The sequence below is a fragment of the Myotis lucifugus genome, unplaced genomic scaffold (genome assembly GCF_000147115.1).
Source record: "Myotis lucifugus unplaced genomic scaffold, Myoluc2.0 scaffold_37, whole genome shotgun sequence".
NCBI lineage: Eukaryota > Metazoa > Chordata > Mammalia > Chiroptera > Vespertilionidae > Myotis > Myotis lucifugus.
The window spans coordinates 7,301,668-7,314,469 of NW_005871085.1; the positions used below are offsets into that span (position 1 = coordinate 7,301,668).

General features: G+C 41.8%; 1 protein-coding gene across 1 annotated transcript in view; it reads left to right on the forward strand.

The window, feature by feature from the left end:
- Positions 1 to 12,802, forward strand: part of ZYG11A (zyg-11 family member A, cell cycle regulator) — a 52,291-nt gene continuing 39,489 nt past the window's right edge. Inside the window, exons 1-3 of the mRNA XM_023752676.1 lie at positions 1 to 90; positions 2,555 to 2,720; positions 7,164 to 7,912. Coding sequence (XP_023608444.1) covers positions 1 to 90; positions 2,555 to 2,720; positions 7,164 to 7,912 — 1,005 coding nt within the window. The remainder of the gene's footprint in view (positions 91 to 2,554; positions 2,721 to 7,163; positions 7,913 to 12,802) is intronic.

The following is a 12,802-nucleotide window of genomic DNA, read 5'->3' on the forward strand; positions in this document are numbered from 1 at the left end:
ATGGTCCACTTCTTGCACCCGGACCTCTCGCCCCGGACCATCGCCCGCCCGGACGCGCAGAGGGATGCCCCGGGCCACTGCGTGGTGCAGGTGAGCGCGCACAGGGACCTCGGCGGGACTCGGCGCCGGTGCGGGGAGAGCGCGGCGAGTCGTCGGGGGCCGTGCGCAGGCACTGGGTGGTTCGTGGGGCCGACGCGGGGGTAAAGGCTGAAGGGGCCGAGCGCCTGCCGGACGCCCGCCGTCGCTGGGGACGCGCAGGGGGAAGGGGTGGTGGATCCGCCGCGTCCGGGCCTCCGGCAGAGCGCGGCGACCTTGCGCAGCTGAGGAGTTGCCGCGAGAGCCAGCCCCGCCCCCGCCTGACCTTGGCGGGTCCCCTCCTCTGGCCTCGGACTCATCTTTGCGGTGGCGGCTGTTGGACCGGGTGGTGAAGGCCAGACGTGATGCTGGGCGCAGCGCTGGGCCTGGGTGCTTATTGTCGCCGTGAACCCAAATGCCCCAAATCTCGACGGCTTCCCCGCGTGCGCCCTGGAAGCCGTACCCCCGGAGGCTGTGACCCCACGGTCCCTACTCCCTGAGTCCTTGACCCTCCTGAGCCCGGCTGGGGAACTGGAAGCCCAAAGACTGGAATTCCTTCACTTCCACGTGTTTTATAAACATGGATGGAGTGCCTTTTACGCTCAACTCTGAGCAAACTGCAAACCCAGATTATTGGGCGCCTGCTGGTGCGTTAAGTCGTATCGCATTTCTAAAGTAAATCCGATTGTGCTTTTTTTGGGGGGTGGGGGGCGGTAAGTATTGTAGTTTCCATATTACTGGTGGGTGGGGGAGCTGAGAATCCGGAAAGTTGATTCGCCTTTGAACTTGAACTTGATATCAGGTTCTATCAGACTCCGCATTCCACAACAGACAGCCCAGGGACCACCCTCTGAGAACTCAAAGTCCAGCGTAGGCGCAACCCTAAATTGGTACAGAAAGAAGGAAATATATTTTTTAAAATACATTTTTATTGATTTTAGAGAGGAAGGGAAAGGGAGATAGAAACATCAATGATGAGAGAGAACCATTGATCGGCTGCCTCCTGCACGCCCCCTACTGGGGATCGGGCTGGCAACCCAGGCATGTGCCCTTGACCAGAATAGAATCCAGGACCTTTCAGTCTGCAGGCGGGTGCGCTACCCACTGAGCCAAACCAGCTAGGGCCTGAAGAAAATATTTTGATTGATGTTGTACTTTACTAGTACCTACTAGCGCCTTGTTGGAGGGCTTTTGTGCCCTGCAAAGATCCTTACTCCTGTAGTACTCTTTTGGACTTACTTTTAAACGCTGGTACATAATTTGTAAGTTTGTGTTGTAGCTGAGAAACTGGGTTTTTAAGTAAGTACTGGCACAGTGTCACACGCACATTTTCTATTTAACTAATTTTTAAATTTACACAATGCATGAATACATTTTCACCTGTGATATATACATTTCTCCATTTATTTATGACACCTTTAATTTTATTTAACAATGTTTTGTAGTTTTGGTGTAAAGGTCTTTTCATTACATATTTTATTAATTCTACCTCTGCTTTTGATACTACTGTAAATATTTTTTTAAAGTTTATAAAACTTTAGCCCTGGCCGGTATGGCTCAGTTGGTTGAGCATCATCCCATGCACTACAGGTTCAATTTCCTGTCAAGGCACATGCCCAGGTTGTGCCCTGAGGTTGTGGGATCCTCAGTAGGGGGCCTGCAGGAGGCAGCTGATGTTTCTCTCTCATCAATGTTTCTATCTCTCTCCCTTCCTTTCTAATATCAATAAAACAAACCTTAAAAAGTTTTACAAACTTTTTATATTGATCTTATATCCTACAACCTTGCTAAAGTTACTTTTTCTAGTTGTGTTTTTGTAAGATTTCTTAAGATTTTCTTAAAATTGTGTCATCCATAAGTAAAGATAGCTTTACTTATTCCCTTTCAGTCTGTGATTTTTATATCCTTTTTCTAGGTCCTTTTGTAGAGTGTTAGAGAAGTGGTGAGGGTAGACATCTTTGTATTCTAGATCTTTTCACCTTTAAGCATGATACTTACTGTAGGTTTTTCCATAGATGCTCTTTGTCAAAGAAGTTTTCTTCTATTCTTTGTTTGCTGAGTTTTTTTTTTTTTTTTTAAATTGACTTTAGAGAGAGAGGGGAAAGGTGAGAGAGAGAAAGAAACATAAATTTGTTATTTCACTTATTTATGCCTTCATTGGTTAATTCTTGTATATGTGCCCTGATGGGGATTGAACCCATAACCTTGGGATATTGGGACAATGCTGTAACCAACGAAGCAACTGGCCAGAGTGAGGTAACTTATTTTTCAAGATATAACAGAAGCTACAACAGATGACATCTTCTATTCAGCTAACAGTTGGAAAAAGATAGTTTCATTACTTATAAATTATTATTAGAGTAAGGAGAGTGTACTTTTAGATATACTCAGCAAGTAGTTTGATGTATGGCAGACCACTTTTATGTTGAGTTTTTGTATGTGTATTCTAACAAAATTTGTTTGGGGGTTTGTTTGCTAGGAGGAGGCCTCTCCCTACTCTTTGGTCGACATCTGCCTGAATGTCCTGATTACTAACCTGGAGAAATTGTGTTCTGAAAGATCTGATGGAACACTATGCCTTCCTGAGCATTGGCATTTCCCTCAGGAATTAGCTGATCGATTCCTTGGGGTGATGACTTGGCAAGGTAATGATAAGGTCCCTTGGTCATGTATTATAACACTCTTTACAAGTTGGAAAGCACTTTCACATGCAGTTCCTCTTTTGTTCCACCATAATCTGGTGGGAAATAGAGAAATTATTCCCATTTTATTTGTGTGGAGGCTGAGTCTGAGTATCTCTGGGATCCCTTGGTGAAATTGTCTTGCTTTTCTAGGCTTGCCCCCTACTATTGGCTTAGCTGAGTGAAGATAGCAGACAACTCAGTCAAGTTACCACTGAGCTCTCTGCTCTGTAGCTGCTGACATGCAGTTGCTGTAGTCTTGTCTTTTGATTGTGAGCATGAGCCTTTAAATAATTTTCCTTTGCCTCCCATTATAGTGAGGTGTACAAAGGGCTATGTTTAATTTGCCATGTTACGATTTTTCCTTAATGAAAAAAATTGTAGTGAATTATTTAGATGTAATTCATGTACCATATAATTCACCCATTTAAAGTTTACAATTCAGTGATTTTCTTTAGTGTATTCACAGATTTGTGCAGCCATCATTACAATTTTAGAACCTTGTCATTACTTAAAACCTTTTAAACCCATTCCCCCCAACCCTAAACCACCACTAATCTACTTTCTACCTCCATGGATTTGCCTATTCTGTACATTTGATATAAATGGAATCATGCAGTAGGTGGCTTTTTGCATCTGGCTTCTTTCACTCAGCTTAATATTGTCAAGGTTCATCAATGTTGTAGCATCGGTCATTACTTCGTTCATTTTTATGGCTGCATAATACATGCATACCTTGGAGATATTGCAGGTTCTGTTCCAGACCATCACCATGAAGTGGATATCTCAGTAAAGTGAGTCACACCAATATTTTGGTTTCCCAGTGCATACTAAAGTTATGTTTACACTATAACGTAGTATATTAAGTGTGCAATAGTATTATATCTAAAGAAAAACAATTATACACCTTAATTAAAAATACTTTATTGCTAAAAAATGCTATCATCTTTGCTTGTGAAGGGTCTTGCCTCCATGTTGATGGTTGCTGATTGATCAGGTTGGTGTTTGCTAAGGGTTGGGTCGCTGTGGCAGTTTCTTAAAGTAAAGCAATAGTGACATTTGTTGCATTGATTGACTCTTCCTTTCAAGAACAATTTCTGTATAGCATGTGATTTTGTTTGGTAGTATTTTACCCAAAATAGAACTTCTTTCAAAATTGGAGTCAATCCTGCCACTACTTATCAACTAAGTTTACATAATATTCTAAGTCCTTTGTTTTTATTTCGATATTCTTCATAGCTTCTTCATCAGAAGTAGGTTCCATCTCGAGAAAACCACTTTCTTTGCTCATCCATAAGAAGCAACTGGTCATCCATTAAAGTTATATCATGAGATTGCAGCAGTTCAGTCACACCTTCAGGCACCACTTCTAATTCTAAGTGTCTTGCTATTTTCACCACATCAGTGGTTACTTCCTCCTGGAGCCAAGTCTGTCTTATTCACCATTCTTTGCATCTAGCATAGGGCTTTGCTACAGTGAGCACTCTATTTGTTGAATAAATGTTTGAATACAAGTACTAAGTTGCTCCTCAAAGCCTAAAGTGTAGAGGCTTCCTTCCTCCTATCTTGGTAGCATAGCCCAACTCAAACTGGGAACCTGGGAACCCGCTTGCTACAACCTTTTGCAGTGAGGATTCAGGATCTGAGAAGGGGCTGCGCATAAATGGATACACTAGACAAGAAATATAAATTTAGAAGGCATGGGGGGAGCCAGGCCTCCAGCAGGGAGGTTCCCTGAATCTCGGGACCCATAGCTTTTAATTTACTAGAATACACATTTGCCCTTTAGCAAAGCAAACACGCATATAGAAGGTAAGGTTTGGTAAACAGTAAAAGTTTATCAGGTTAGGGGATTGCCTTGAGCCCCCTCCCCACGACAGAACAATCGATGTATAGCTTTTAGCCCTTGCTAAAACCCAAGGTCATCAGCCTTCTGTGTTCCCTGCTGCACTTGCGTGATAGTGTAGCCAGTGGTCGGCAAACTGCGGCTCTTTGGCCCCTTGAGTGTGGCTCTTTCACAAAATACCACGTGCGGGCACACGCACAGTGCGATTGAAACTTCGTGGCCCATGCGCAGAAGTCGGTTTTCAGCCTGGGCGAGTCTGCTGGGGTCCAGCCCCAGGGGGTTCAGGGGGTCCCAAAGGTGTGGACGGAGTCGGCGAAGAATGTTTTACACAGAGACAGCGTTCAGAACTCTCTAGCTTTCCTTAGTCTCCGTGGATCTTCCCTGTGCCTGGCTGAGGCCACAGAAAAAGATCCCGAGGCAAGCTGAGCCTTTATTTTATAGTGAGAGGTAAACAAGGTAGTGGTTTCCATAGTTACACAGTTCTTATAAGTTTCACTTGTTTACACTGTTCTTGTGAGTTTCACTTGTTTTTGTTCTTGTTGCACTTCCCTCAGCCCATTAGCTTCCCGAGTGAGATCTAGGGAGCTTCATAAGGTCAAGCCTAATTATGCTTAAGAGGACTGTGCCCTCTAAGCTGGGACTTGTTTGTGACTTTGCCCACAGGTCAGTCCGAGGCTTAACCCTATATCAGCTCCCCACACGAGTCTATTTTGAAGAAGTACTGTTGATATTTGGCTCTGTTGACTAAGGAGTTTGCCGACCACTGGAGACAATGGGTAGCTTCCAGCACCAGTTTACCTACCTTTTTCCTCAGTCCTTTCTCCCAGTCCATTCAGGCACCATGTTCTGTCTAGTTTAATTTTTCATCTCTCATGATTAACATTATTAATAATCTCTTGTTCATCTCACTCTCATCAAACACCATCCTAGTTCCTTTACACTGTCACATAATTGGTCTTTCTAAAAATAGAATTATAACCATTTTTCTACTTAAAATGTTTGAGTTGTTCCTAAAATCTGAGTACTCTAGATTTGAGTATAGGCCCCCTCTACCTTTCACCTTCTCTTGACTCTCAATTCCAGCTATGCCATCCCTTGGACACTGTGTTCCAGTAGTGCTGATTTACTTTCCGGTCATTCCAAATAATCTGCTGTTCTATGCCTCCATGTCTTCTCTGACATGTTTTTCCAGCTTTCACCTTACCCCTGACAAAGTGATATTTAGTCTTCAAACTTTACCCAAAGATAAGCCCTGACCAGGTAGCTTATCCTGATATGCAAGGTAACGGGTTCAATCCCTGGTCAGGGTACATACAAGCATCAGCCAATGAATGTATAAATCGATGTTTCTCTCTCCCTCCCTTCCTCTAAAATCAATTAAAAAATTTACCCAAAGTGAATATCATCTTGGTATAAATATTTGGTATGAATCACTATAACATATATACACCATTATAATAATTTATGTACTTTTTGTGCATTCCTTGACTGAATTCCTTATAACAGATTCCTAATTACCTTGAGTGTCCATTATTTAACATGGGATCTCACACAGAGAAGATGCTTAGTAAATCTTTTCTAAATGAAATGTAGTACAACCCCCTTATTTTATAGATGAGGAAAATGAGGCCCCGAGAAGTGACTTGTTAAAGGTTATCCACTAATTTGGTTAAAAAATAATTATTAATAATGTTATTTGCATAGCATATATTTTATACTTGCTATTTTATTTTGTTCTTTTTTTCTGTGAACAAGGTTGTTATGATAAAACTGCGCTCTAGAGTCCAACTGGCTTTGATTCTTGAATCTTCCACCTATTTGGACCTTGAACAAGTTGTTTAAATTCTTTAAGCTTCAGTTTGCTCAGCTATAAGATGGTAATATTAATAGTTTTTATAGTATCATTGCAAAGAGTAAACTATATAATCTGAGAAAAGGGTTTGTTTTTTTATTTTATTTTTATTTATTTATTTATTTTTAAATATATTTTATTGATTTTTTTACAGAGAGGAAGGGAGAGGGATAGAGAGTTAGAAACATCCATGAGAGAGAAACATCCATCAGCTGCCTCCTGCACACCCCCTGCTGGGGATGTGCCCGCAACCAAGGTACATGCCCTTGACTGGAATCGAACTTGGGACTCTTCAGTCCACAGGCCGATGCTCTAGCCACTGAGCCAAACTGGTCAGGGCAGAAAAGGGTTTAGAACAATGTTTGGCCCAGAGTAGTCATTATTGTTGTGATTAGCATCTGTCATAGTTCATTGACCATATGCCTCCTGGAAAAGGCATGAGATTTAGTTATTTTATTTATTTTTTAAAATATATTTTATTGATTTTTTTTACAGAGAGGAAGGGAGAGGGATAGAAAGTCAGAAACATCAATGAGAGAGAAACATTGATCAGCTGCCTCCCGCACAGCCCCTACTGGGGATTTGCCCGCAACCAAGGTACATGCCCTTGACCGGATTCGAACCTGGGACCCTTCAGTCTGCAGGCCGAGCCAAACCAGTCAGGGCGAGATTTAGTTAATATTACAAAATGGTTCTGGTTCTTTTGCAGGCAAGCTGACTGATAGAACAGCGAGCATTTTCCGAGGCAACCAGATGAAACTGAGGCTGGTCAATATTAAAAAGGCTAAAATCTCTACAGCTGCATTCATAAAAGCTTTCTGCCATCACAAACTCATTGAACTGGACGCTACTGCGGTGGGCCCTGACCTCCCAATATCAGACATCCTACATGGTCTCTGCAGCAATAGCTGGCTCCAGCAAAACCTCCAGTGTCTGCTATTGGACTCGACAAGCATCCGTCAAGATTCAAGACTACTATTTGGTCAGCTCACTGGTCTTCGAGTTTTAAGTGTTTTCAATGTTTGTTTTCATAATGAAGACCTAGCTAATGTTTCTCAGTTACCAAAACTGGAAAGCTTGGATATCTCCAATACTCTGGTCACTGATATCTCTGCACTCCTTACCTGTAAGGATCGACTCAGATCTCTCAAAATGCACTACATGAAATGTCTAACCATGACCAAACCACAAATTCTCGCAGTCCTTAAAGAACTTAAATGTCTGTTTCACCTTGATATTTCTAATCACAGGCAAGTCCAATCAGATCTAGCTTTTCATTTGCTGCAGCAGAAGGATATTCTACCTAATATCGTGTCACTGGATATTTCGGGGGGCAGTTGCATCACCGATGGAGCTGTGGAACTGTTCATTCGGCAGCGGCCTGCGATGCAGTTTGTGGGACTGTTGGCTACAGATGCTGGTTATTCCAACTTCTTTACTACACAGCAAGGCTTGAGGGTTTGTTCTTGTCTGAAATAAGTTTGTTTCACTTGTTCAGAACATTATTAAACTTTTGTTGTATATGTGAATCAATTTTAAACAATATATAGTCCTGGCCTCCATGTATGGTGGTCTAGCTTCTTGGGGATGAGTGCAGTCATTTATGCCTCACCTCCTATCTGCCGGATGGCGTGTGGCGCACGTTGTTTCCTACTTTAATTCTCCCATTTTACAGTTGAGGGGATGGGAGCTGAGGGAGGTTAATCTACTTAGCCACAATCTTAGAACTAACTATTAAATGGTATAGCTAGAGCCCTAGCCGGTTTGTTTGATAGAGCATTGGCCCGAGGACTCAAGGGTCCTGGGTTTGATTCCAGTCAAAGGCATGTACCTCGGTTGCAGGCTCAATCCCTGGCCCTGGTCTGGGCATGTTTGATGTGTCTTTCTCACATTGATGTTTCTCTTTCTGTCTCTCCCCCTCCCTTCCACTGTCTCTAAAAAATCAATGGAAAAATATCCTCGGGTGAGGATTAACAAAAAATAAAATAAAATAAATGATATAGCTAGGACTTGTATGCAAGTCTTTGTGACTCTAAAAACTTGTGTTCTTCACTTCTATTAACAGCTAAATATAATTACCAGGTGATTAACATGGTTAACACCATTTTTGGTTAAGTTATGACACGAAGCAATTTTAAAAGAGTCTTAAAAATTTTGAATGTTGTTGGAATAAGTTTATACCCTCTCATGGTGCTATTTAAAAAATATTGTTGCACTTATTTATGCAATCATTGGTGAATTCTTCTTTTTTATAAAGGACATGTTTTAGTTTTAGTTTTATTGATGAGAGAGAGAGAGAGAGAGAGAGAGAGAGAGAGAGAGAGAGAGAGAGAGAGAGAGAAAGAGAAACATCGATGTGAGAGAAACATCAATCGGTTGCCTCCCGTAAGCACCCACACTGGGACCCAACCTGAAACCTCAAACCTTGGCATATCTGGACGATTCTCTAACCAACTGAGCTACCTGGTCAGGGCCTCATGGTGCTATTTTTATTTTTTTTAAATATATTTTTATTGATTTTTACAGAGAGGAAGGGGAAGGGATAGAGAGCTAGAAACATTGATGAGAGAGAAGCATTTGATAGCTGCCTCCTGCACTACTCCCACTGGGGATCGAGCCCACAGCCCAGGCATGTGCCCTTGGCCAGAATTGAACCCGGGGCCCTTCAGTCTGAAGGCTGACACTCTATCCACTGAGCCAAACTGGTTAGGGCAGTGCTAGTTTGAAAGCAGCATATATTTAAATATTTATGTTCTAGAATATTTTTAAAAAGTGATTCTCTTCCTCAATTGTACATTTTAATAACTTTGGGAGCTTTAAAATATACTGATACTTTTGTTCTGTCCCCTAGAGATGTAATATGTTTGGGATTTGGCCTAGGCATCAAGATTTTTTTTTAAAAAAATATATTTTATTGATTTTCCACAGAGAGGAAGGGAGAGAGAGAGAGAGTTAGAAACATCGATGAGAGAGAAACATCGATCAGCTGCCTCCTGCACATCTCCTACTGGGGATGTGCCCGCAACCCAGGTACATGCCCTTGACCAGAATCGAATCTGGGACCTTTCAGTCCGCAGGCCGACGCTCTATCCACTGAGCCAAACCGGTTTCGGCAAGGCATCAAGATTTTAAAAAGCTGCCAGTAATTCTAATGTGCAGCTAAGGTTCAGAACCACGCCTTAAGAATCCTTCCTTTAGGATTATACCTTATGTAATTCGTCTAGGACGAGAGAATAAAGTGATTTGCAGTCATTGGTTGTTTTTATATTTTCCTTTAACTGGAAAACAGCAATTGTATTTTAAAGTCCTTTTAATTTTCTGGCATCTCTAATGAAGGTGGAAGTCATCAGTTACATCATTAGGCTTACAACAGAGAGATAATTTGAACTCTTAGATTAAATATGTACAGTAGAGAATTGTTTATCAGGAATGTATAGGTATGCCTGTTTAGCATTTAATATCACAGTGACCAAAGGACCACAGTTGTAAAAATAGATTTTAGTGCATAAACTCTTGGGATATGCAATAATATGGGATAAATACTGAAGTATTCTATAGAGAGATAATGCATGTAGTTAAGATACTAACCACCAAAGCAGGAAATGGGAAATAAGTTTCGTTTCAGTAAACTTATCTGGTATACATGTAAATGTAGTTTATTTTGAAAATGTTAAATTATGCATTATATACAGTGTTGGATGTTAGGGGACAGAGAGTAGAGACCACAATCTCTTCCCATTACTAAGGAATTATAAAGAGCATAATTCAGCCTTATGCAGAGTGGAAGGTATGGTAAGTTTAAAAGGTGTGTTTCTTTTTAAAAAAAATATGTACATATTTATTTTATTTTAATATATTGTTAATTGATTTCAGAGAGGAAGGGAGAGGGAGAAAGACTGAAACATTAATGATGAGAGAGAATCACTGATCAGCTGCCTCCTGCACTCCCCACACTGGGGATCAAGTCTGCAACCTGGGACCCTTCAGTCTACAGGCTGACACTCTATCCACTGAGCCAAACCACCTAGGGCATTAAATATATATTTAATTTCAGAGAGGAAGGGAGAGGGAGAGAGAGAAACGTCAGTGATGAGAGAGAATCACTGATCGGCTGTCTCCTGCACACACACACACACACACAGACACACACACATCCACTGGGGATCAAGCCCGCAACCTGGGCATGTGCCCTTGACTGGAATCGAACTCGGGACCCTTCAGTCCGCAGGCTGACACTCTATCCACTGAGCCAAATCAGCTAGGGCTAAAAGGTGTGTTTCAGAAAATATTTTACTTACTAGAAATGAATGTCTTTTAAGTTAGATGCAAAATATAATAAGTATTCTTGTTTGGGTTGATAAAAAATTTACTTACATTAAAATGGATAAAAAATTAAATGTTAGTGAAAACCTTCAAACAGAACAAGTATGTTAATTCTTATACCCAAAATTAGAATGGTAAACATATACTTAGTTCTTTTAAAATGGGTGAATAAGAGACAGATTTCCAGTTATAAAATAAAAAGTCACAGGGATGTAATGTACAGCATAGAGAATCCTATATAATAAAAGGGTAATATGCAAATAGACCGAACGGTGGAATGACTGGTTGCTATGACCCGCACTGACCACCAGGGGAAGATGCTCAATGCAGGAGCTGCCCCCTGGTGGTCAGTGCTCCCACAGGGGGAGCACCGCTCAGGAACAGGCCAGGCTGACGGCTGGCGAGTGCAGCTTTGGTGGCAGCGTTGGTGGCGGGAGTGGGCCTAAGCCACAATCAGACATCCCTTAAGGGCTTCCAGATGGCTAAAGGGCACAGGCCGGGCTGAGGAACCTCCTCCCCTGACCCCCAGTGCACAAATGTTGTGCACCGGTCCTTTAGTATACTCAATAATAGGGTAATAGCTTTGTACCTGTCAGGTGGTTTATCATGATCACTTCATTAGGTATATAAATATTGAAAAAATATTATACACCTGAAACTTAATATAATATTGTATGTTAACTATATTTTAATCATTCTTTTTTTTTAATATATTTTATTGATTTTTTACAGAGAGGAAGAGAGAGAGATAGAGAGTTAGAAACATCAATGACAGAGAAACATTGATCAGCTGCCTCCTGCACACTCCCCACTGGAGATGTGCCCGCAACCAAGGTACATGCCCTTGACCGGAATCGAACCTGAGACTTTTCAGTCCGCAGGCCGACGCTCTATCCACTGAGCCAAACCGGTTACGGCTTAATCATTCTTTTTTTAAAAATGGGGCAGAAGCCCAGTGGGTGTGACTTGGTGGTTGAGCATTGATCCATGAACCAGGAGGTCATGGTTGGATTCCCAGTCAGGTCACATGCCCGGATTGTGGACTCGATCCCCAGTAGGGTGCATGCAGGAAGCAGCCAATCAGTGTTTCTCTCTCATCTGTGTTTCTCTCTTTCTAAAATAAAAAATAATAATTTTTAAAAAAGGGGTCAGAGCCCTAACCGGTTTGGCTCAGTGGATAGAGCATCAACCTGCGGACTCAAGGGTCCCAGGTTCGATTCTGGTCAAGGGCATGTACCTTGGTTGCGGGCACATCCCCAGTGGGGAGTGTGCAGGAGGCAGATGATCGATGTTTCTCTCTCATCGATGTTTCTAACTCTCTGTCCCTCTCCCTTCCGCTCTGTAAAAAATCAACAAAATATATTAGAAAAAAAAGGGGAGGTCAGAAAGGGCACCTACCATTACTATTAAAAGCCATGCAATATTTTCTTTTTTTTTTAATCTTTATTGTTCAGATTACATTTGTTCCTCTTTTTTTTTCCCCTCCATAACTCCCTCCTCCCAGTTCCCGCCCCACCCTCCGCCCTTACTCCCCACCCACTGTCCTCATCCATAGGTGCACGATTTTTGTCCAGTCTCTTCCCGCATCTCCCATTCCCCCCCCCCAAGAATAGTCAGTCCATTCCCTTTCTATGTCCCTGATTCATTGTAATCACCAGTTCATTCTGTAGATCAGATTATTTATTCACTTGATTCTTAGATTCACTTGTTGATAGATGCATGTTTGTTGTTCACAATTTGTATCTTTACCTTTTTCTTCTTCCTCTTCTTAAAGGATACCTTTCAGCATTTCGTATAATACTGGTTTAGTGGTGATGAACTCCTTTAGCTTTTCCTTATCTGTGAAGCTCTTTATCTGACCTTCAATTCTGAATGATAGCTTTGCTGGATAAAGTACTCTTGGTTGTAGGTTCTTGGTATTCATCACTTTGAATATTTCTTGCCATTCCCTTCTGGCCTGCAAAGTTTCTGTTGAGAAATCAGCTGACAGTCGTATGGGTATTCCCTTGTAGGTAATTGAGTCTC